At 39.5% G+C, this 25,743-nt stretch overlaps 1 protein-coding gene across 1 annotated transcript in view; it reads right to left on the bottom strand.

Annotated features, from left to right (window-relative positions):
• Positions 1 to 25,743, bottom strand: part of DOCK11 (dedicator of cytokinesis 11) — a 193,657-nt gene that overhangs the window by 36,968 nt on the left and 130,946 nt on the right. The window contains exons 33-39 of the mRNA XM_043974522.1: positions 21,334 to 21,409; positions 20,700 to 20,812; positions 14,459 to 14,567; positions 11,274 to 11,340; positions 10,170 to 10,217; positions 8,570 to 8,712; positions 363 to 478 (exon numbers count right to left, since the gene is read on the bottom strand). Of these exons, the coding sequence (XP_043830457.1) occupies positions 363 to 478; positions 8,570 to 8,712; positions 10,170 to 10,217; positions 11,274 to 11,340; positions 14,459 to 14,567; positions 20,700 to 20,812; positions 21,334 to 21,409 (672 nt within the window). The remainder of the gene's footprint in view (positions 1 to 362; positions 479 to 8,569; positions 8,713 to 10,169; positions 10,218 to 11,273; positions 11,341 to 14,458; positions 14,568 to 20,699; positions 20,813 to 21,333; positions 21,410 to 25,743) is intronic.

The raw sequence follows: 25,743 nt of genomic DNA, 5'->3' as shown, positions 1-25,743 counted from the left end.
CAATCTCTTTTAAATATGGCATTTTAAAACACTAGAATAGAATCCAACTTCCAGAATAGTAAAGCTGGAAGGAACCACAGAGATGATCTAGTCTAGCCCTCTAGGAAGAAACTGACTCCCAAGGGCAAAGGAGCCAAGGTCACACAATCCAGTGGTCATTCTACCATACCGTGCCACTTCTCAGTAGTTCTGGCTTTGCCACCACCCTTCTCTGGGCCTCCCAACTGACCTGCCTGAATTGATGGGATTGGACTAAATTTTCTCTCAAGAGCCCTTCTAGGTCCATTCTATGATTCTAGTTCGGTTACGACTCTCATTTTTCATTTGCAAAGAGCAGTAGTGCCCTAAGTCCCAGATCTCACCTTAAAGCATTGTGTAAAAAAGGAGATGGTATCCAGCACTGTGAGGGAAACCTCAGTAGCAGTGTTGCCTTCAAGGAGTGCCTGGTGGAAAATGTCTGCTTCAGATGTCCCCGAATCTACAATCCAGAAAGAAATCAAAGTTTTGACTAACACACAAGTTCTTGTGATCATTCTCAATGAGTTGTCCTACAAAACTACACCCACAGAGACCAGAACACAGGGCGATCTTAATAACTGCTATCTGAAGGAGGAATTTTCTTTACTCTTTTTGATTCAAAGACTAAGTCTAGGCTGCCTTTGAGGCAGCATGGCCCTGTGGAGAGAGTGATGGCCTCTGGCACTATTCTTGGATGTGTGGCCATGTGACAAGTAACTTGATATTTCTAAGCCTGATTGTTGATCTGTAAAACTGGGATAATCCTACCTATTGCATTTCCCTCATAGGGTCATTGTGTGGTTCAAATGAGATAACATGGAAAGTACTTTGCAAACTTCAAAGCAGTATATAAATGTTGGGTGCAATACTACTACTATTATTTTTAGAAATGGGCCTATATCAAACAATCTCATTTAAAGCCAATTATCCATTTGGGCTCAATTTCCATTACAACTTTGTATCAACAGCTCTGCTAAAAACTGTCTCCTCATTAATCTACCTCAAGTCTCTCCCCACTCCAGTCAGTCTCCCACTCAGCTGCCAAAATGATATTTGTAAATATCTGGGCTGACCATGTCACTCCCTGCCCCCATTCAGTAATCTCCCAGTAGCTCCCTATCTCCTCCAGGATCAAATGCAAAACACTCTCTTTGGCATTCAAAGCCCTTCATAACCTGGCTCCACCCTCTTCCTGTCTGGTTTTCTTATACCTCACATCCCCTGCCTCCCCCCACCCTCCATCCCCATTCTCTGTGATCCACTGATGCTGTCCTCTTTGCTGTTCTTTGAATAAGACACTATCTCCCAAATCAAGGCATTTTTATTGGCTGTTTCCTATGCCTGGAATGTTTTTCCTCTAATCTCTGTCTCTTGGAATTCCTAGCTAAAACCCTTCTCCTTTAGGAAGCATTTCCCTGCCCCCCTTCATGCTAGTGCTTTCTCTGTTGGTTATCTCCAATTTAGCTTGTTTTTACATAGTTCAAATGAGATAATCTCTGTAAAACACTTAGCACAGTGCCTGGTACATAGCAAGCACTTGATAAATGTCTACTGACTGACCCATTTTAGGAGTAGCTTACCTTTTCATCACAAATTTCTTTAATAATATTCTTTTTTTAATTTTTAAAATTTTAAATTAATTTTTTTAGCATTTTCCCCTAGTTACATGTAAAAAAACCAATTTTTTTCACATCAATTTTTAAAAACTTTGTGTTCCAAATTTTCTTCCTCCAGTCTTCCCTGCCCCTCCCTCAAGCAATTCAATATGTTATACATGTGCAGTCATCCAAAACATCTCCACATTAGTCAGGTTGTAAAAGAAAACAGACAAAATAACTTTAGAAAGGGGAACTAACAAAAAAATTATACTTCAATCTGTATTTAGATACTGTGAGAAATGGGTAGTTGTCTCCTCTCAATGTGGATATAACAGTCAGTCATACTCCCCCAGACCTGTTTGTAGGACAAAGGTCTCAGATCCCCTCCTTCCCCTCAGGTTAGCAAGGTCACATGGTTCAAGGAGCCCTGGTCTCAATAAGGTCCTCTCCAGAGTTCTGTCCATATAAGGAAGTATAAGGTCCACTCCTGAGTTATGCCCATACAAGGAAGAGGGGTGGGAATACTGCGTTCCGATTAGCTAGTTTTTGCACTTAGATTGTAACCCCACCAGTGATGAAAAAGGGGAAGGTCCATTCGCGTTAGGGACTAGGGTATAAAACAGGGCCTGCGAGCCCCCTTTCTGGGCACCCACTAGCTGCACACTAGGGTGTCTCCTTCTCATGAGAAGAAAATAAAGCCTTTGTCACCTCACTGCTGAGTTCCCGAGAATTATTGAGAAGAGGATGGATTTTTCCCTCACAGATACCATCAGTTCTTTCTCTGCAGATGAACTGCATTTTTCCTAAGTCCTTCTGATAGCATCCTGCTCATTATTTCTTTCACAGTTACTATTGCTAACTGTATTACCCTCCATCCTATTCCCTCCCCTTGCTATTTACTCTATTTTCTATCTTCTTTCACCCTATCCCTCCTCAAAAGTGTTTGGCTTTTTATTGCCCCCTCCCCCAGTCTGCCCTCCCTTCCTTCACCTCTCCCCACTTATACCCTTTCCCTCCCATTTTCTCGCAGGGCAAAATATATTACTATACCCACTTGAGTGTGCATGTTATTCCCAATAATATTCTTTATATTAATTTTCATTCCATGTCTTCACTGGGAACAGCTTACTCCCAATATGTGTCTCTCCCCATTGCCCTCTGGGCAACCTTAATTCTTTGGTGACTGTGGTATTCTATGCTTTGTAACCATATAAGCATCACCAAGAAAACATTCATATTAGAAAGCTAGGCCTTTGTTTCAGGGATAAGCACTGTGGATTTTTCCAAACGTCCACCAGCTTGCTTTCCTTTTCTTGTTCAATTGTGGGCCTAGGTCCTTATCCACACCTTTATTCTTTGACCAAGATGTTTGTACTGGTGGATGGCCTAGCTCTGTATATCTTCCATCTGGCTGCCTAGCACTATGTTGATCCATATTCTTCAGCCATTTGGCTTTTTCCCACATGGATAGTTAGGCCAATATTTTTCAATCTGTGGAAATGATGCAATGTTCATGGTCTGCAAATGGAAGCATCTGGAGGTTTTTTACCATCCACCAGAAATTCCCCTTTCATTTGGCTTCCAGGATGGACGTCCTCCATGACAAACACTCTTGGCAAGTCCATGTCTCCCTGCTATATGTTTGTCTTGGTGTTCATAACAAGATGGTCACCAAAGTACTCACACCCCATGACTCTTCCTCCACCCCACCTCAGCTCTGTACAGAGACCTTGATCTTGCCATCACACCCACGTGTTCCATGTACAGGAACTCTGACATTTTTTTATTTGGTCATAGACATTTACCATTCCATCTTTCCCACTGCTTTATGACCGCTGACCCCATTCTTCATCCTCACTTGTCATGTCTAATCCTTCCACCCCTCAGTTATTGTTTTTTGTTGTTGTTTTTTTGGTGAGGCAGTGAGGGTTAAGTGACTTGCCTAGGGTCACACAGCTAGTAAGTGTCAAGTGTCTGAGGCCGGATTTGAACTCAGGTCCTCCTGAATCCAGGGCCGGTGCTTTATCCACTGCGCCACCTAGCTGCCCCTCCCTCAGTTCTTTCCCAGGCTATCACCCCTGTACTGGCCACACTCTCTTCCCTTTCCTATACTGACCTCTTGGTGAACCAGTATAACTCTACACAATCTTCTTACACTCCAGTCCCTTACCCCCTGATCTTATTACCAGTTATACCCTGCGAAGCCTCAGCCTTAATTACTCCTATCTTCCACTGCCTTGGATTCTATTTTTGTACTGCTGAACAAAGCTGAAGAAAGCCACAAAACTGTGCTAACCAAGTCCACTTGCAAACTTACGTTACATAATCTCAAACAGGCCCTCATTGTGGCTTCCTGATCAATTCACCATCCCACTCACCATGGAACTTTTCCAAACCTTTTAATCACTCCTCAAACCTCTGATGGTTCATATTCCGCTGAAAAAAAGTAAGGCCATTCACTGTGAGTTCTCTTCGTCCCCTCATGTAACTCAGATGCCACCTTCTCTTCTCTCCTCTTTCAACCCGGTTTGTCCTGGAGAGGTGGCTCTTCCTTGACATTCCATCTTCCAATAAATTAGCCCTTCTACCATCCCCGCTCTCTCACTAATCTCCAGTTTTTCCTTGTCTACTGGCTGCTTCTCTGATGCCTACAAACCACGCCCTTGATTCCCCAATCCTCAAAAAACCCTCACTTGATCTGTCCATCACTACTGCATCTCACATGGTTAAACCTCTTGAGAATTGGTGTCTCCACTTCCTTTCCTCTCACCTTCTTAATTCTCTGAATTCTGGTTTCCAACCTCATCACTCATCCAAAACTTCCATCTCCAAAGTTACCAGTGATCTCTTAACTGTCAAATCTAATGCCTCTTTCTCAAAATCCTTATCCTTCCTGACTTCTCTGTAGACTCTGACACTGCTAGTCACTTTTTTTGCTTGACAATTTCTTGTCTCTACCTCTCTGACAATTCCTTCTCAGTCTTTTTGCTAGATCCTTATTTATGTCTTATCTGCTAATGGTGGTTCTCCCTTCCTATACTATTCTGCTTAATGATCTCATCAGCTCCCATCGATTCACTTATTTCCATACAGATGATCAAATCTAATTATCTAGCTCTAACCTCTTTCTTGACCTACTGGACGTCTTGAACTAGATGTCCCATACAACATCTTTAACTCAACATGTCCAAAACAGAGCTCATTATCTTTCTCTCCAAACACTCCGCTCTTTCTAACTTTTCTATTACTATCAAGGGTACCGCCATCTTCCCAGACACCCAGGCTCACAAGCTAAGTGTCATCCTCAACATTGCCAGGTGGTGCTGCAGTGGACCTGGAATCAGGAAGATTTGAATTCAAATATGACCTCAGACACTTTCTAGTTGTGTGACTTTGGACAAGTCTAGACCTCCGTTTGGAACCTGGGGGTAAATACTAGCACCTACCTCACAGGGTTGTTGTGAAGGTCAAATGAAAAAAAAAATCTATAAAAGTTCTAAGTACACAGTAGGTGCTCTATAAATGCTTATCCTTTTCCTTTCCCTCCTCACTCTCTCTCACTCCTCATATCTGATCAGTTTCCAAATCTTGTTGATTCTACTTCTGGAACATATATACTAGCTTTTCTCCCCCTGACACGGCTACCTGCCTGATCCAGGATCATCACCTCACGCTTGAAATAGCTTTCTAACCAGAAAGCTATATTATCCTCCTGGCAAAAGTCACTCCCCACTCCAGTCCATCTTCCACTTAGCTCTCAGGATCATATCTTCCTAAAGTGCAGTTCTGACCATGTAACTGCCTTCCCCACCTCCAATTCTGCCCCTCCCCACCTGCTAACGTAAAATAAACTCCAATGGCTCCCTATTACCTTCAGGATAAAATATGAAATTCTGTTTGGCTTTTAAAGCTCTTTATAACTTTATATAACTTATAAAGCTCCTTATAACTTTATAACTTGATCCATGCCTTTCCAGTCTTCTTATACTTTTACCCCCCTTCACATACTTTTCACTGACCCTGGACTCCTTGCTGTTCCTCCCACAAGACACTTTATCTTCTGACTGTGCATTCTCATGGGCCATCCCCACACCTGGAACCCTCTCCTTCCTCCTTTAGATCTTGAAGCTTCCCTAAAGTCTCAGCTAAATCCCACCTTTTCCCTTAAGGCTAGTCCCTTTCAGCTGTTGATTGCCTCCAATTTATTCTATAATACAGCTTGTCTGTACATAGCTATTTGCATGTTGTCTTCTGCATTAAAGTGTGAGCTCCTTAAGACCAGGGACTGTTTTTTGACCTTTTTTATCCTTAGCTCTTAGGACAATATTCTAGCATATAACAGGTACTTAATAAATGCTTGTTTACTTAGCTTGTTGAGTAAGCATCTGGTATGGGATACAGCGATCACAAAGACCCAGGCTGACTTTAAAAAGAGGTCAGGTCAGACTAACCTCATTTCCATCACCAGATTAGTAAATCAGGATAATAATAATAATAACAGCAGGGTCGGCTAGGTGGCACAGTAGCTAAAGCACCGGCCCTGGATTCAGGAGGACCTGAGTTCAAATCTGGCCTCAGACACTTGACACTTATCAGCTGTGTGACCCTGGGCAAGTCACTTAACCCTCAATGCCCCGCAAAAAAAATAACAGCAATAAAAATTATAGTTTACATACTATAAAGAGTTTTATGGTATACAAAGTATTCTATATACATCAGCTTACTTGATCCTTATTACAACCCTGTGAGGTAGGTGCTATTATTATCTCCATTTTGCAGATGAAGAAACTGAGGCCAAGTGACTCGCTCAGTGTCACACAGGTTAAGCTCAAAGTACCTGGGCAGGGATGGATTTGAATCTATCTACCTGACTCCAAGTCTAGCACTCTCTCTGCTATGCAAAACTGCCTCTCAGTGCTATGGAATAAGTTTAATCTAGATTTTAGAAAAGCATTTGACACCTCTCATGTTATTCTTGGAAACAAGATACAGAGATGTGTATTAGACAATAATGTAATTATGTGGACTTAAATATGGTCGAATGCCCAGATCCAAAGAATAGTTCTGTTTCTACTTGGAAAGAGATCTTCTGGGGGAACTACCCACACATCTGGGCTTTTTCCCTGTGTTATTTAACATCTTTATCAGTGATTTGAATAAAGTCATTAATAGTCTGCTTATCAAATTTGCAGGTGCAAGTTATCCTGTTTTTATCATGTTTGTATATATACAGTTTATACTGTATATGTTTCCATATGTACATTATGTACCCATTATGCTTGAATGTGTGTATAGACACACACACACACACACACACACATATATATATATATATATATATATATATATTATTTACATGGTGTTTCTCCCATTAAATTGTGAGCTCTTTGAGGGTATAGACTGCTTTTGTCTTTCTTTGTATCTCTAGTGCTTAGCACAGTGCCTGGCATATAGGAGGCATTTAGTTTAGTAAATGCTTACTGATCTCGCTCTTTAACTTGGTATAGATCACTAATTACTTGGATAAAAGAATAAATATCCCAAAAAATCCTAGCAAGCTAGAATATTGGCTAACATGAAATTTGGTAAAATGTAATAGAGATAAATGTAAAATCTTAACCTTGGGTTCCAAACATCAATTTCTCAATTACTAAGGATTTTAGCTGACTGCCAGCTTCATATGAGTCAGTAATGTGGTATGGCAGCCAAGAAAGCAATTAGAAGACAAGAGAGGTGTGCTCCTCCTTGATCAGGCCACATCTACAGTAGCATATCCAATTCTTGGTGCTGCCTTTCTGGAAGGCTTGATAAAGTGGAGAACATTCAAAAGGCAATCAAGGGCAGCTCGGTGATGCAGTGGATAAAGCACTGGCCCTGGATTCAGGGGGACCTGAGTTCAAATCCAGACTCAGACACTTACTAGCTGTGTGACCCTGGACAAGTCACTTAATTCTCATTGTCCAGTCAAAAAAAAAAAATTCGACCTAGCTAATGTGGGGATGTTTTCCATGACCACTCATGTATAACTTATATTGAATTGCTTGAGTTCTTGGGAGTGGGGGGTGGGAAGGGAGGGAGGAAGATAAGTTGGAACACAAAGTTTTAAAAAATTGATGTCAAAATTTGTTTTTACATATATTTTGTTAAATAAAATTCTAAACAGGAAAAAAAGGAGGCAATCAGATGGTAAAAGGCTTTGACATCATGCCACGTGAGGACTGGCTGAAGAAACTGAAGATGTTTAGCCTGGAAAGAATATGGAGGGGGACCCAAGAATTCTCTTCCTTAATAATTAGAGCCATCCCAAAGTTGAAGGGGCTGCCTCAGAAAGGCATGTGCTCCTCTTCACTGGAGAGCTTCAAGCAAAGGCCCAAGAAGCACTTGTTGGCTATACTGGAATTGGGATTTTTTGAGATACAGGTTGAACTTTCTAATTCTGGATGCTGTCATTCAGTACTGTATTAAGTCACACTATTACCTATATTTGATTTTAATAGTAGGAATGAAATCTGGGCAATGAAATACTAACCATGTCATAAAATTCATCAAGGGGAAAATGCAAAAAAGAACCTAATTAATATTTAAGTAAGAAAGACTATGGAGGGCCACAGTTGTTGAATGTGAAAAATACACATGTGGGTCTATATGAGAGTAAGCATGGAGTCAGGAAAACCTGAGTTCAAGTTTCACTTCTGATGGATTCTAGCTAAATGGCTCTGGGCAAGTCACTTGATTGCTCAGTGCCCCAGGCATCCCTTGTGGGGAGCGCAAAAAATGTTTCCTCACCTGGGATACTGATGACATCACATGTCTAGTTCAAAAAACAAAATGAGGAACAAGGATTGCTATAGACATGCAGGCACGTGGAACTAATCATTCACTGTATTCCTTCTGGATCATTTAAAAGTCAGGGTTCTTTACATGAGAATCATTCTATGTACTTCTGCACTTACTGTGATTAAGTGTGAATGAGCTTTCCAGGCTACTTAGATGCTGAAGTCGGGCCTGCATCACCCCTGCCCGGTTACGAAGGGCTGGCATGGTCTGGGATTTTCTGTCTATTCCAAAATGTTTGGACAACCAAGCGTCATGTACCCTGGAATAAAGACCAGATAGAAGGGATGAAATGAGCTAACAGTACTCCACAATGTTAGATGAATCATCTAAGGTTTCTATCCAATTCCTGTTGCAGCATAGTGCTGTGCTACATGTCATCTAGCATTCGATAAACCCAAAGATCCAAGCTTTATGGACAAGAACTCACTATATGAGAAAAATCGCTGGGCGAAGTGGAAAGCAGTTTGGCAGAAACTAGGTATAGACCAACATCTCACACCTGTATCCCACAATATCAGGATATGGTCAAAATGGGTACATGATTTAGACATGAGAAGTGATATAAGCAATTTAGAGGACCATGGAAAAGGTTACCTGTCATGTCTATGGCAAAGGGAAGAGTTTATGACCAAATGAGATATAGAGAACATTATGAGAAATAAAATGGATGATTCTGATTACATTAAATTAAAAACACAAACAAAACCAATACAGCCAAGATTAGAAGGAAAGCAGAACACTGGGGAAACATTTTTAGAGCAAGTTTTTCTGATAAAGGCCTTCTTTCTCAAATATATAGAGAACTGAGCCAAATATTCCCCAAGAAAATGGAATCACTTCTGATCCAAGTGATTCATTAATGACAGGACATCAGAGAGCTATAAATGCCACCTAAATCACCTCCTCCCTTTAGTTGTTGGCAGTCCTTAATAATTAATTACCTTCATTTAAAAAAAAAAGTTTTCCCCCAAAACATAACAGCTAACACCCAGAAAAATTCTTATACAACATAGTTAACCTAATAAGGTCGCTGTTAGTTCTGTCCTTAACCACATCAGTACCTTCTCCAGACAAAGACTAAAAACTGTAACAACAAGACAGCCTATCATTTTTCAAATAAAACAAAAAAATGATAACTGTATTAAACTCTTTAATACTACAATCAGTATTGAGTAATTTTAAATATACACAAAACAATTCTACCTTCAAATATATCTTGCTAAAACAAATAGGTAGTTCCTCCTAAACTTTATAAAATAATTATTTAAGTCACTGGGGCTTTGGTGGCAAAAGTGAAAGGATAAGGTACCAGATCACCCCCATCTTCAGCCCAGGGGGTAGTCTTACCATATGGTGACTGAAACATAACAAAATGTAGGCAGAAGTACCACCTTTCCTCTTGTTGTCATCTTAGACATTTCTACTTTCTCCTTCTAGAGAATAGTAGCAGCAAATCTAATATAAATGAGATCTCACAGACCATAATCTCAGCCTACTCTTTGGAAAAAACATTAATATTTGTTCTAATGGCTATTAATGTGGAATTCTGCTAACATGGACCCCTGGGTGGTCTTGGCCTGCACAACAAATTAATAACTTTAGTTTTCTAAAGCAAAAAATTAAAAAAATTAAGACTGCCCTCTACTGGAATGAAATAAATCTATAAAAAGCATGAAAAACACAGCAGGGGCATTTTCATAATAGAAGATACTCTACCTTGCTATGTTTCTTTTCCCTGTGTATCTGAAGTGAAACAAGCACACTCTAGAAAGAAAAAAAAACAATAGTATGTTAGTGGCATTCAGGAAAAGGCTGTATAATTTCTGCAATTTAGCAAATAATTTAAAAAACCAAATTAGCTGTGTGAACATGTGCATGTTAAAAAAACACCACTTATCTAAATCCGATTACCCCAGACATGTTTACTATCCCTTCTAGCCCATATACACATATACACATATGTGTGTGTTTGTGGCACATAGGGTTACTAGGCTTCCTTTGCCTCTGATGACTTGCTATAACTACAAGTCTCATAAGCACAAAATATGGCCCTTTTGGACTGTTCCAATGCTAGCTACAGTAGCAGCCATCTCACCATACACTTCCCTACTAATTCTCCTCTGGGCTCTCCTGCCACGGTTGTTAATTGCTGAAAAACACTGTTGAATCCTGTAAGATCACTTGATCACAATTGTTTGTAAATCTTGCTAACTGCTAAATCATTAACTGCTCCATTGCAACAATGTTTTCTAAATTTTTTTTTGATGATCAAAGGTGTATAGGGCAGGAATCTTCTCTCTCAGGAAACATTCAACAAGAGAAGCTATATATGTATCATCCATGAAAATAACACCTTATGTATCACATTAAAGCTTTCAAAAAAAAAGATGCAAATTTAGCAGCGCGGGACAACTAACCACCTTCCTCCATAAGGCCTGGAGCACACTCCTAAATGAGCTTCTGAACTTTGTAGAATTACTGAGATCTTATGTAATAGCACAGATATTAGATTCTAGTAATGAGTTGCTGGCTAGCCCATAGCTGCTCTAAACTCATGAGTGGCTTGAAACCACTTCAGGCTTTCTAGATAGATTATACAGGACTCCAGTTGTATTGTAGATAGAATGTTTTTGCTGAGGCATTCAGCAACAGGCCAGTTGTTTCATATCACCATTTGTTGTGTTTCTGTATGTAAAAAAAACCACACGGTATTTTAAATCGTGGTTTCCAACATAGGCAACAGCAGGGGAAAATTATTGGTATAGAAGTAGCACAGATAGAAGTTAGAGAACTAACACACACATAGAAATGACTACTTACTCTAGAAGTACCAGGATATTTATGAGCTCCTGTGGAGACACTTTGTTCCAATAAGTTAGGAGAGTATCTAAAAATGGAAGAAACAGGAAAAATGTTACACCTTGAACCTTGACTTTCTTGACTCAATTAGGTTTCATTTCTTTGATAGAGTGGTGGATCAACGGAATAGGTTAGGCACAGGAGACACAGTAGTAGATGACACTAGTAATGTACTGTTTTGTCATGGGGTGCAGAGCACCCCAGAATTTCTCTGGGGCACACTGAGGAATCTTCTCCTTGAGAAACTAAACCAGAGGACAGATAACGCCTAGAGAGATAAGCTGAACCAAATCAGACTGAGCTAGCTTGGGATTCCTACCCTTCATTCTGGTCTCCCTTACCCTGGGGAGATAAATTTGGGTGTGGCTTCGGCCTTTGTGTTCTGAAGAGGGATCCATAGCCACCCCTCACCCAATTCCTCTAAGTCCCTACCAGTGGGGGATGGTCCTCCACTCCTCACCCAATTCCCCCAGCTACCACCAGTGGGGGATGGTCCTCTCTCACTAAAGGAACTTTTCACGGGCAGATGGTCCACCCCCATCAGTCCTCTATAAAAGTACCTTCCAGTCTCCTGTTCCAGGAGATTTGGTACCTCTGAGCCATGTGCTTTATGCCAAATCTCCCCATGAAAAGTCCAAGGATTTCTTTCATGGTTTCCCTCCCCCCACCCTTCCCTTCCCTTGTTCCTTAATAAACTACCACCTTATTCTAACTACGTTTTGTGTGCAAGAGGGTGTAATTCTTTAAAGAGGAATTCCTAAGAACCCCAACTCCCACCAACCTGTACCCCATTTTCCCACCATATCAGTTTGATAAACCCAAAGACTCCAGCTTCTGGGATAGGAACTCAGTATTTGACAAAAACTGCAGGGAAAACTGGAAGACAGTATGGCAGAAACTAGGCATAGACCAACATCTTACACCTTATACTAAAATGAGGTCAAAATGGGTACATGATTTAGACATAAGAGGTGATACCATAGCTAAATTAGGAATAGTTTACCTCTCAGATTTATGGAAAGGAGAAGAGTTTATGACCAAACAAGAGATAGAGAATATTATGAAATGCAAAATCAATGACTTTGATTACATTAAATTAAAAAGGGTTTGTACAAACAGAAGCAATGCATCCAAAATTAGAAGGGAGGCAGAAAGCTGGGAAACAATTTTTATAGCCAGTACTTCTGATAAAGGACTCATTTCTTCACTTATCAACAGATCATTCCTTCACTTCTTATTGCTCCTGTACCCCACCTACCCCACCCCCTGACCTTGGAATGCTAGTAGAGAAAAGTTCTTGTATTTTTACTTCAAAGGATAGAGCCAGGTCTTTTATCCTTGAGCCCCCTAACCATGCAAACACTTGAGAAATCCTGCTTGGTGTTATTGAAGATGACAAGTGCAGCAAACTGGAGTCTCTGTTTCCCCCTCTCCCCCTGCCTCCAGGTGGCCACCACTGCACCACACTATTTGTCACTGGCCTCAATGCAACAAACGTTGTTGTGAAACACTTCTATGTGCAAGGCACCATTCAAGATACTGGGGATTCAAACAAAGAAGCAAAGTATTCCTTGTCCTTGAGAGGCTTACATTTTACTGGATGAAAAATATAAGGGACAAAGGAGAGATCAGAAAAAAGTGCTCTGGGATAATGTGGAGAAGCATAGAACACCAACAGTATGGGAAATTGGAAAAGACTACCAAGGAGAGGTGGCCCCTGAGCTGAGCCTTGAAAGAAGATAAGGAATCTGCCAAGTGGAGATGAAGCAATAGTACATTGCTGGCATGGCAAGAACTCCCCTAAGCAAAACCAGGAGAAGCAATGTCATATGCAGGGACTGGCTCAGAGACCAATTTTTGCAAATCTTGCAGATCTCACTTTTTGGTGAAAGCCTATATTTTCAAGGCCTGCTCCAACAGGACATACCAGTCTGAAATTGTGGGTCCAAAGACCACCTGTCCAGCTTTTGAAGAGCAGCCAAGCTTAATGTGAAGAAACTAGGCAGCAGGAAACTGGCCATCAGGTGTTATGAATTCTTTTTGCCCACAACAAACTGTAGAGGTGATCAATGTGGGTGGAAGGAATAGCATCATGGACAAAAATCATAGATAGTTAAAGTACTGATGTGAGTCCTAAGGATTCTTTTTGAAAGTATTTACAAGGCTGCCTTACATGCCTTTATTACTTTATGCATTCTTATTTAAACTTCCTAAATTTAGGAGTCTACAGTATTATTGCATAGGGTGAGTAAATCCATAAATAAGCAATTTTATCTTCTGTTAATTGAATAAGTAACTTGTTTCACACACGTGTGACTTTTCCAAAGTGTATAGATGCTGTTGTGGTCACTAAAATGCAAACCCATGCAAAAGCACTGCTAATTCACAGTAGGTTTTTGCCATTATATATTTTCTCAATGAGTGGGTACTAATAATACGCCTATTATCATGTGGAGGTCCTTGAAGTTTTGGAAAAGTGTGGGATCCACTGATGTCATCCAACCCCCTCATTTTACAGGTGGGAAAAACAAGAGCGAGAAATTGACTTGTTCAAAATCATACAACATGATCAATGGCAGAGTCCATGCCAGAAACTTCTGTGGTGGAAAACAATAGGACAAAGAAGCACAGCTTTGTACTACTACTAGGTAGTAGGCACTCTGCAAACACCACTTAAATGAACTGAATTGCATCTACCAGCTATCGGCCGGACTATGATATGCACATAGGGAAATCCCAAAGGGTTTTCCAAGTTGTAATGCCAATGAGTGAAACTATGTGCTTCTGCCTCAAGTGTATTACATACTAAGTACAGATAATAGTTTTCTCCTCTTTTCATACTAGACCTCATTCCATGCACTAGATTGAACCTGTTCCCCAGGGCAAAACCCATTATGTTATTCCCACAAATTTCCCCATTTGAGGGATTCATTAGGAAAATGGCTATTAAACTAGGAAAACTAAGATACTCAAAGCTGAATTCAACATTTTAAAATTGTAGTTTGGGATTTTAAAAAATAGTACATACTAATGGCTGTGATCATGACATAGTTGGGAGGAAGGGTCAACAAATACTTGTTGGCAGACTGAGTGATTATTCCCAGAACATTGGTGATTAATTGTATCTTCTGCAGACTATAACTTACCTTCAGAAATCATTTTGATGATGTACAGGTAGCACATCAGGAGGCTTCTGATTTCATACTGGTCCAGCCTGTTACACTGGGATACACTACTTCGCGTAGAACTTCTTGTCTATAACAAAAAACAACACACCTCTGATCAACTTGAAGGTGCTGCTTTGCAGGTCTTTAATAATAATATGAACAACACAAGTTTGTTGGATTGGATATTTCATTGGCCAAAGATTCAAATCTTTTTCTCCTAAGGAAGAATCTACACACACACTATTGTATTTTTCACCATTATCTGAAAGCAAACGGACCAAAACTCCTAGTAAAATCAATGGGGAAAAAAGGGTTTTTGGGGGGGGGGGCAGTGAGTGATACCAAGATGCCACTCTGAAAAATCCTAGGCAAATAACATGTCTACAAAGGCAAACTCTGTTGCCTCATCATCATTTGGAGGCAATCCTAGATTCTAGTGGGCTATGCCAGGGAAACATAAGCTCTGGCAGGTTCTACATAGTGGAAAGTCTCTGAATAGTGTTCTGGCAATATACTAAGTCTGGAGACTAAGAGGCAGCTAGGTAATGCAGTGGAGAGAGCAATGGGTCTGCTGTCAGGAAAACCTGAGTTTAAATCGAGTTTCTGACAGTTACAAGCTGTGTGACCTTGGGGAAGTCATTTCATCTGTCTGCCTCAGTTTACTCAATTATATTATGGGAACAATAATAGCACCTACCTCTCAGAGTTGTTGTGAAGATCAAATGAGATCATATTTGTAAAGCCCTTACTACAGTGCCAATGGTGGAACAGCAGAAAAGGGGAGAGAGAGTGCTAAAAAAAATCACTATTTTTGAGACCATACACATAATTTTGAATGTTAAATTAACCATGTGTATTCTAAATATGAAATTATTATTCAATAACCAAATATCTGAAATACTCTTGGAAGAAATGACCCACATCAACACCAATTCTCACAACAAACAAAACCAAAAGACAAAAGGAAGATGCAGTTAAATGGAATTAAATTCTCGTTGGAATTGGTTTCATCACATAACCAAAGGCAACAAGAAACATTTCATGAGGCACCTAGTCATCATCTAGTCTTGTAGCATTTATGATAAGCACAAATAAAAAGACCACCAGGAAGATAACTGCAGCTCAGGTGCCTATGAGGCACCATATACTTTGATCCTCAGTAACTTTTGAAAAATGGAAGATGTCAAAGGCTTGCAGTCTACTAAGAAACATGAAACTTTTATATCACATATACTGTCTTCCAGAAGACAGTTAGAAAGCTCTAGGGATGGCAAGCATCAAAAAGTATCACAAAAATGAAATTGACTATAACTTGAAATTCAGGAAACAAGTGGTATGAAAATCCTATCACATTCAGCTTTCTGTATGTAATCAGACCATATATGAATTGAAGCAAAGGTCAAAAGCAATGTCAAAATTAGAAAGACTATAAAGATGAGGAACAACACTAGGAACAAGAAACCACTCCAACCTTATATATTCAAACAAACCATCGACAGGAAATATGAGGGAGCAAATATCTTGACCTTGGCCATCACTGTTTCCTACAAAAATTGATCTTTTAGAAAGCCACTACTCCACCAAATACTTGATGTCCTTGACTAGTGGAAAGAAATGGCAGCCAAAGGCAACATTACTTTTAGAATGCAGACTCATCTGTAAAAACCAGAGGAAGAGGACCAAAGATCCCATCACCTTTTTTTGTTTGTTTGTTTGTTTGTTTTTGTGAGGCAGTTGGGGTTAAGTGACTTGCCCAGGGTCGCACAGCTAGTAGGTGTCAACTGTCTGAGGTCAGATTTGAACTCAGGTCCTCCTGAATCCAGGGCCAGTGCTTTATCTACTGTGCCACCTAGCTGCCCCCATAACCTTTTAAAACAGCAAAAATAATTAATAGAGAAAACAAGTATATAGAATGCCACTTAAATAAGTCATATCATCCAAAGAACATTTATGATGAAACTGGCAGGATAGCATGAAAATGTAAAATGGAGCACATTTAATGCTGTTATAATTATATATTTTTGTCATCAGTAATGCATCATATTTGGGCCCTAACACCTCAACCTTCAACTACATTTCAATATAATTGGTTTCCTTTATAATCTCATGTATTTTCTTTTAAGCATTTAAAAATTATTAAAATGAGGGATCAGTAGGCTTCACTAGATTGTCCAAGAGGGCCCATGATATAACACAAGGTTAAGAATCTCTGTGCTTAATCTTGTATAACCTTGTATGTAACCTTGTGTATAACCTTTATCAGACTGCTTGCTATCTTAGGGAGGGAGAAAATTTAGGAACTCAAAATCTTATAAGAAATGAATGTTGAAAACTATCTTTATTGCAAGTGGAAAAAAATACTATGTACTAAAAATAAATTAAGACATTAAATTTTAAAAATAAGATTTTAAAGTAGAAAAAAAGAATCTGTGCTATATGAAGGGTCTGGGGCAGATCAAGTATACACTGGCGTAATTCATGCTAAGAAGAACAAGATAACTCAGAGAGGAGAAAACATCAAAAGAATAGGAAATAAACAAATCATGGATGATGTTACTATCCCATTAAGTTGACTGATCAATTACTACTGATCCATATGCCTACTTTCTCATCTTTATGAAATCTTTATGAGAATGATCTGCATGCATATCAAGGATTGCTTTCTGCAAATGATTCTCTACAACTGATCATATCTTTACAGCCACATAATTGACTGAAATACAGAGTACAAAATCCCTTTGTTTTTACATTTTTAATTATACAAAAAAAATGTGATTAAAATGTGTAGAGCCAAATGTGGCTTTAAAGGCTACCAAGGTGTCTCCCATATATATGTTGATTGCATAAGATTCTTTGACAGAAGCAATCACAGAGGTAACTTTGATGATGCTCCTGTTCAAGTGAGGCACTTGCCAGAGGTGTTCTTGGAGGATATCATAATGGATAAATGTCACAGAGACTGTCTTTTGCAGGGTCCCATGGAAGAGGGATTCTTCATGGATGGCAAGGGGCTCCAGATGCTCCTTTTTTCAAGAGATTAAACCCCTAAATACTACATGGCCTCCTCAATGAAAGCTATGATTAGTAATAATAATCTATAGAGGAACTAAGAATACCTAGCATCCTTTCTATGAATGTGAATGTTGATGGCCAGTCTTCTGAGATAGTACATTAGTACATATGCTGGGGAAAGGCCCTACATATAACCAACCAATTGGGACCAGAACTGAATAGGAGTAAGAGAGCAGGCTAGATTGCCTTTGGGAAGTTGCACAGTGTTTAGAAATTTCAAGCTGATCCCTAATGTAAAACCAATGTTGTTCTTGAAATGCTGCATGGTTGAGGGCAGCTAGGTGGCGCAGTGGATAAAGCACTGGCCCTGGATTCAGGAGGACCTGAGTTCAAATCCAGCCCCAGACACTTAACACTTACTAGCTGTGTGATCCTGGGCAAGTCACTTAACCCTCATTGCCCCACCAAACCCAAAAAAGAAAGAAAGAAAGAAAGGAAGGAAGAAATGCTGCATGGTTGTGAATCTTAGAATGCTACATCATCTTGAAGAATCAAATTTGCAGATGGTTTAAGGGCAAAAAAGAGGCAAACAGTTAACCTAAACAAGGTCTACCATTATTTCCACTGATTACAAAGCATATCTTTGAGGAAACGGGTGATTACAAAAAAGGAAGTGAGCCCTCAAAAGCAAGGAATAAATAAATGGACAGCCAAAGTAGTCTACTGGTAGCTACAAAGTATAAAAAGACTAAAGGAAGACCTTCAGCATGTTGGGCAGATCCTCTGTGGTAGATCAAGAACAAGAATTTCATAGGATGAGAAAGCATTCATGGGGGCTGAGATCTGTACCAATGAAAAGATCATCTATATTGATGAGATCAGGGATCTGCTGAAGTATCAAGATAATGTCTTTGTGAAGATGATTATGTTTGTAGAATATATATTTTCAATAAAAGGAGTTCTTTACACTAATAAAGATTCTGATTATGTCCTGTATGAATGGTGCGATAAGAGAAGCTCATATTTATAAGGTTTGCAAAGTATTGTATGTTCACTAACTTGTTTTCTTAAGGCTTTAAAATCCTAAACTTTTTGATTTGTCTCCACTTGAAATGTATGAAAGCATGTCTTCTAAACCTTGGATCAAAGAAATTATCTGTACGAAAAGCAGACAAGTGGAAAAAAATATGATCAGAACAAGAGGCAGGGCCCAACTGTGGTTCAGAACTGAAGTCTCTGCAAATTCAAGATTTTGGCTTTGTTTAGTGACTTTTATTGAATCTTGGTGGTTCACGTTGGATACCGATAGCATAATAAATATAATTTCTTAGTTCTAGATTAGCCTTTTAAAAACAGGCAAAATTTTTCCACTGCACAGAAACTGGAAGTATACACTTATCACAACTCCAAACTAGGCAAAGGTTACTGAATTTGCTATTTATTTACCTAGTGGTCTTGAGTGAGTCACTGTAATGTAATCTATAAGGTAACATTGTAGTTTAGAGAAAAGAGCTGTCAGAAGTTGGTAGCTTTGAGACAGTTTCCCTGCAAACCAATCCTTTCCCCTTCCTGGATCTCGGTTTCATTTGTCAAATGAGAGTGTTAGACTAGACTCATTAGAACTCGTGTTAGACTAAAATTTGGATTCTTTTCTCTTTTCTTCTCCCAAGTTAACCTGATTTCTGTGATCACTAAACCATCTGAAAATGGAGTCATGGTTTAGCAAGGGAAGCCATTCCCTTAGGGAAGCCTTTCTGGATCCTTCCTCTGTGCTCTCTCCCAAACCAATCAGACTTGCTAAGAGAACTTCATGACACATTCTGATTCACTTATTTGGGCATGTTCATACGAGCAATTTTAAAAGGAAAATTCCTTGAATTCTTTTTTATCCTAGTTAACTTCATTAAAAAGTTGACTCAGACCTACCAGAAAATGACCTCTCATATTTTTATAAGAGTGAATCAGAAGCATGAATAAAGATGTAACCACCTTTAGTGTGGCAGAAATTGCTGACTCACTCAGGTAATTATTAAGCACATACTATGTTTGGCCCCTGTGCTGAAAGTCTGAATTCTCTGTATTTGGACACAGTAAGGATAATTTGTGAGGGGTATAGAGAAGGCAGCAGGACCTAGGTTCCATTCCTGCCTTTGACATATGCTAGGTCCCCACAAGAAAGTGACTTGATGGCCACTCTCTACGACTACATATTATGGACGCATTGCTAATCTGCAGTGGTGGAGGGAGATTACATACTAGGAGGCCTCCCTCCTCAAAGATCAGAGATTACAGTGCATTGCTGTGGACATTTTCATGTTCCTGCCTGCCCCCCAGTATATTAACTCTTTGAGGATAGGCGATTTTGGTTTTGTCTTTCTATCACCAGCTGTTAGCACAGTGCTTGGCATAATAGGCACTTAATAAATAAATACTTACTGAATGATTTTAGTTCAGTAATGTCTGTGAAAAATGAAAATCCACCTCCCTTGACTCCCCTTCCACCAGTACTTCAAACCTGAACACTGGCCCTCTGGAACACTTTTCATGGTGTTAAGGATGAAAGATGATAATAACAGACATTTCTTCAGTGTTTGAGCTTTGCGAGGCATGTTATGTGTGTTATCATATTTGATTCTCACAATAACTCTGTGAGGTGTGGATTATATGTTTTTACACCTACTGTACAGATAAGGAAACTGAGGCTCAGAAAAATGACATGACTTGCCCAGGGTCACACAGCTGGTAGCAAGGGGTGGGGGTCAATGAGGATTTTACATAAGTATGTCCTGTCTGAAACTTTTCACAATACCACATTCTTAGAATTACCCCTCTCCAACTTAAGCCATGTGCCAGGTACTGTGCTAAGTCCTGTACAGGGATCTCATCTGATCCTCACAACAACCGTGGGAGGTGGGTGCCATCATTATCCCCATTTTACAGCTAAGGAAACTGAGGCAGGCAGAATTGAACTTACCCAAGGTCATAGAGGTAGGAAGTGTCTGAGGCCAGATTTGAAGTCAGGTCTTCCTGACTGTAGGCCCAGTGCTCTAACTACTGCACCACCAGCTGCCAAAGTGGGTGGTTAGCAAGGAAAACTAAAATGGCTTCTTTCCAGATACAGCATTGGGAAAGATTAAAGAATCCCATCTTTCAAGAAAAAAAATCCGTTAGACACTACTACCCATCCATCCCTGGGTCTGTTTATTACGTTGTCAGCTGTGCTGCTCTGGTCAGGAGAGATGCCTGCCAAATCTGTGCTCAGGGAGCCTCTTGAATCTTCTCTTTTGATTCCATGTCCATTGGGAAATGAGGCTCCATAGGCTAGAAAAACAACATACTTCTAAATGTCAGTAATGAGAATGAAATTGCCAAGAAATTTCAAAAGTCAGCATTTGACTAATTTACAAACAATATGTTTTTAGATAAATTCTGGCAATATAAAATGGGAAATGTTTGTAAAACATCTGAAAGCAAAGCAGAAGACATGCCATGTATGACTGTATCTCATTATACTCTGACACATACAAGGATATTTCAAGAAATTCCTTGGAAGGAATAATTCCCAACATGTTTGAGGTAGAAGGGACCTTAACAATCACTGAATCCGACCTCCTCATTGTGTAGCTTGGACTTGCCTAAAATCCCACCCCCCCCAACTAGGGAGGGATCCAGGACTCGAATCCAGGCCCCTTGATTCCCAGGCCAGGCTCTTTTTCCTCCAGCCTGTTTTCCTATTATAATCAAGACGGAAGAATCTGCAGATTGATGCAAATGTCTAAGCAATGAAATGGTGATGAAGCTTCTCTAATGAACACATCCACTCTTGAAAAGTGCTTCCTTACCTGCATCTTTCTCTGCCACCAGACTTCCTCTATTGGAAGGTGAAGTAAAGCCACATACGAATTCATCCCTGGATGCCTGAAACACAGCGTGAGGCCTGAGACATTTTAAACACGTCACCAAATCAAGAACCTGTCTGTGCCGAAAATTGAAAATAAGCTAAATGTCCAACAGTTGGAGACCGACGGAATAAATTACGTTCTGTTAACTCATTGGAATGTTATATTGCTGTTGAAGATGAAAATGCTTCACCTGGAAGTCGTGTGTGTGTGTGTGTGTGTGTGTGTGTGTGTGTGTGTACATGGTATGCGTAAGACTTCCTTCACCTGGCTGCAGGTCTATAATGGTGGACTTTGGATCCAAGGATTTTAAGAGAGAGTGTCTTTGAATTTGAGTTCTCTTGTTGCTAGGTAAGTTTTGAGTCAAGTATCACGTATTCACTGTATGTGTAATTTGAAGAATTCCAGAATGTTGTTATTTTTAATTTATTAGTGAAAGATAAGTGAAATGTAACTGTTAGGTAAACAAGAGAAAGTTAATATTCAAGCTCTAAGCACACACTGTGATTATTGAAATTTTGCTAATTGAAAATTTGAGATAAAAACTCTTGTGACTATAATTTAATATCATTTTGAGATTTGATTATAGGGATGGTTGTCTGAGTTGTCATGAGGCCAACAGTCCATCATTCAAGGAGAAAAACACATGTGCTGCAGTCTGAGAACTGCTACAGGTGGATTATTGCCCCTGGGAAAAGTTGAGGGGATGACTTTTGTATCTTGACTCAGTTTTCCCATGGTGCTATTTCCTTTTGGAACAGCAAATTTCCCTCCTGATTAATCTTGAGTTTTGCTATGGTACCCTGTGAATAATATGGAGCTTTGTCACGTGATTCCTTGTGAATCACGTGACAAATATGAATCATGCCTGAAATCAAACAGCTTGATTTTCCTGTTGTGATATATGTCAGGTCAGTATGTGTTTTTGAGGGAACAGTCTTAACACTGTTATAACTCTGTTCCTCCCTTTTCCTTTTTTTAAAAACAAATTTCTATAAACAGCTGTTTACTGTGGAAGTTTTGTAAGTACAACACTAAATCTATTAATTAATAGATTAATACTGTAACATCACTGAGTTACTATTATAGGACACAAGCATTAAAAATCTTATAATTTTAATCTGTATTTGTGGTCGAATTATAATATAGGGATGTTATCTTCCTAAGGAAGGGAATTAGACAAAGAAATAAAACAGTGTAAGTAATAAGTAATAAGACGGTGGGGGGGAGGGGACAGCTAGGTGGTACAATGGATACAGCACTGGCCCTGGATTCAGGAGGACCTGAGTTCAAATCTAGCCTCAGACACTTGACACTAGCTGTGTGACCCTGGGCAAGTCACTTAACCCTCATTGCCCTGCCAAAAAAAAGTACTAAGACAAAGATGTAATATATAAGTTTTCTAATTAAATGGGATGGTAAATTTTGAGAAAGTAATAGGACTGAACTGTTTTCTTTAAGAATTCAGATATATACATATGTATATAATTGGTTTCCAAATGAATGGGAAATCCAAGCTTTGAGTTTATGTTTATGTATGTTTACACATACAGTGAACATACTACTAAAACATAAGTATCACAAGTTCTCAAAATTGGATTAAGCATTTTACATATAAAATTGCATTGATAATTGTGAAGGAAGTGAAATTATTTTCCCATTTTAAAGTACTGGTCTGATAATTTTAAAAGACAGAAGGGTTTATTTTACATGTCAGGCCCCCATGAATTTCTTTTTAGATTCTTATATCAGGTACAGGGTTTGGGTAAAGAAAAAACAGCAAATGGTATATAAAAACTGAAATTCTCTGAAGTTTCAGGTTTGGACAACTAAATTTAATAGGATGTACCAAAGGGTATTAAGTCTTGTTACTAGCAGATTTTAGCACAATTATCTAGGAATCTCTACAAGTAACTTGGAACTGAAGAATAACCCTTTTCAGAGCTGCCCTGAGAATTAGGCCTATTCCAGAATGTCCAAGAGAAGATCTTTCCAAGGACTAGATGACTACATCTAGGACTCGAAATGAAATGATTAAATGGACATTGGGAATGGGATACAAGGAGACTTGATGTTATTTAGTATTGATGATTATCATGGTATTGTTTTGGCCCTATGTTTCATGCTGTTTATGTCTGCTGAGTTTTCTTGGTTACCTTGGTGACATGTAAATCACCCCCTCTCAAAATTAGTCCATTGTGAACCCTTTAAGTAGTCTGATCTGTATCCCGACTTAGTTTACCTAGAGAGTCTATTTAATAAGGCTTGTCTTCTTAGGGGCTAGCACTATCATTGTTCTTAGACTTTGTGTTAGCTGTTGTACTAAGCTGTGTGAAAGGATACTTCACAGTGGTCTTTTTGGGTATGTAATGTTGACAGGGAGCATGAGCACATTAGCCTTATAAATTTGGCTTATAGATAAGTGATCCATAAGTGGGCTGACATCTACCCCATGAATCAAAGGGGGCAATTGAGAGAATTGTCTGAACCAAACATTTCACCTTGTAAAACTGATTCATTCTAAGACTTAAGTTTCATTTTCCTATAAATTCTTAAGTCACTTAACCCTCTTTGCCTCAGTTTCCTCATCTGTAAAATGAGTAGGAAAAGGAAATGGCAAACCACTCTAGCATCTCTCCCAAGAAAACTCCAAATGGAGAGTCATATCCAACTGAAATGACTGAACAATGTAGAAAAAGAAAAGATGGGTAAAGATGAAATTTAACAGAAGTATGTAAAGTCCTGCCTTAAACTATTTTTTAAAAAAGAACTTATCCAAGTGTAGGCCTGGGGTGGGGAAGGGAAGGAGAAGAGAGTACTGGCTCCCTAGCAGTGCTTGTGAAAAAGATCTGGCAGTTTTAGTATACAAGCTCAACATGATCCAAGAGCTGCTTTTTTTAAAAATATGGGCCTCATTAAGAGAACACTAGTGTCCAAAACAAGAGAGGTATGAATCCCACTGCTCAGGCCATATCCAAGGGATTGTGTCCAGTTCTGGGCAATATAGTTATCCCTTCCACATCGTGGGGGTTAGGGGCACAGCACTCCTGGGATCTGGAACATCTGCATAGAGTTTTTGGTCCTCTTCAAACCAGAGAGGTCTGACTTTTTATTTTTTTGCTTTTTGCTTTTATGATGTGTTTACAGTACCTTCTTTCTTTCATTTTTTTTTGTTTTGTTTTGTTTTGTTTTTGGTGAGGCAATTGGGGTTAAGTGACTTGTCCAGGGTCACACAGAGAGTAAGTGTCAAGTGTCTGAGGCCGGATTTGAACTCAGGTCCTCCTGAATCCAGGGCCGGTGCTTTATCCACTGCACCACCTAGCTGCCCCTCTTATACTTTGATATAGTACCAAATCTGTCAATGAATTTAAAAGTATTACCATTTTTATTATATTGACATGGATGATCTCTGAGCACTGAATATATCTCCAGTTAAATCATTCTTTATTTCTTTAAAGAGTCATTTGTAACTGTATCTATAGAAGTCTTGAGTGTGCTGGGCACTATACTTTAAAGAGGACACTGACAAAATGGAATGTCCCTAGAGGTAGGGAGCTAGGATGGTAAAGGGTCATATAAGAAATAATAACAACATTTCTGTAGTGCTTATGTCCCAGCTGCTGTGCTAAAAACTTTACAATGATTTTCTGATTTGATACTCAGAACAACTCTTGGAGATGGATGCGATTATCCCCATTTTACAGATAAAGAAACTGAGGCAAACGGAGGTTATGTGACTTGTTCAGGGTCACATAGCTAGAAATTGTAAGAAAAATGGTTACAAGATTGGGGGATATTTAGCCCAGAGAGGAGACAATTGGTGGGGTGACCTTATTGCCATTTTCAAATGTATAAAGAAAGAGTAGGTGGAGGAACAAGTCCAGTGGCAGAGATACAGGGAGGCAGATTTTAGGTCAAAACAAGGGAAAACTTCTTAACATTTAGAGCAACCCATACTTAAGAAAGTAATGAGCTCCCAATTCCTAGAAGTATGAAAGCAGAGGTTGATGGGGCTTTTGCAGAATGGATTTCAGCATTGGATGGACAGTTGAAGCAGATGAATGCCCCTTTTCCAGCCCTTAACTTTCTGTGGCCATTCTACTTGACTAGAAAGAGAAAGGGGGAAAGAAAGGGCTATGCCTCAGATGGGGGCAGCTAGGAGTCATTAGCTTAAGTGTTGTTGAAAGGACCCTGACCAGAGCTGTCTGCCAAAGGACAAATGACTAATGCTGAGGCCAGACCTTCAAAGAGATGCACTTGTGTGCCAATTTGGTGTGTTATTGTCAAGGACACAAAACAGCAAACCTCCAATCTGGAGAGCATGACAGCCTTTGTGGAAGATGGAGGGACTGG

This window comes from Dromiciops gliroides, chromosome X (assembly GCF_019393635.1).
Source record: "Dromiciops gliroides isolate mDroGli1 chromosome X, mDroGli1.pri, whole genome shotgun sequence".
Taxonomy (NCBI): domain Eukaryota; kingdom Metazoa; phylum Chordata; class Mammalia; order Microbiotheria; family Microbiotheriidae; genus Dromiciops; species Dromiciops gliroides.
Note: the sequence above shows the minus strand (reverse complement) of the source record. Positions and strands in the feature narration are given on the sequence as shown.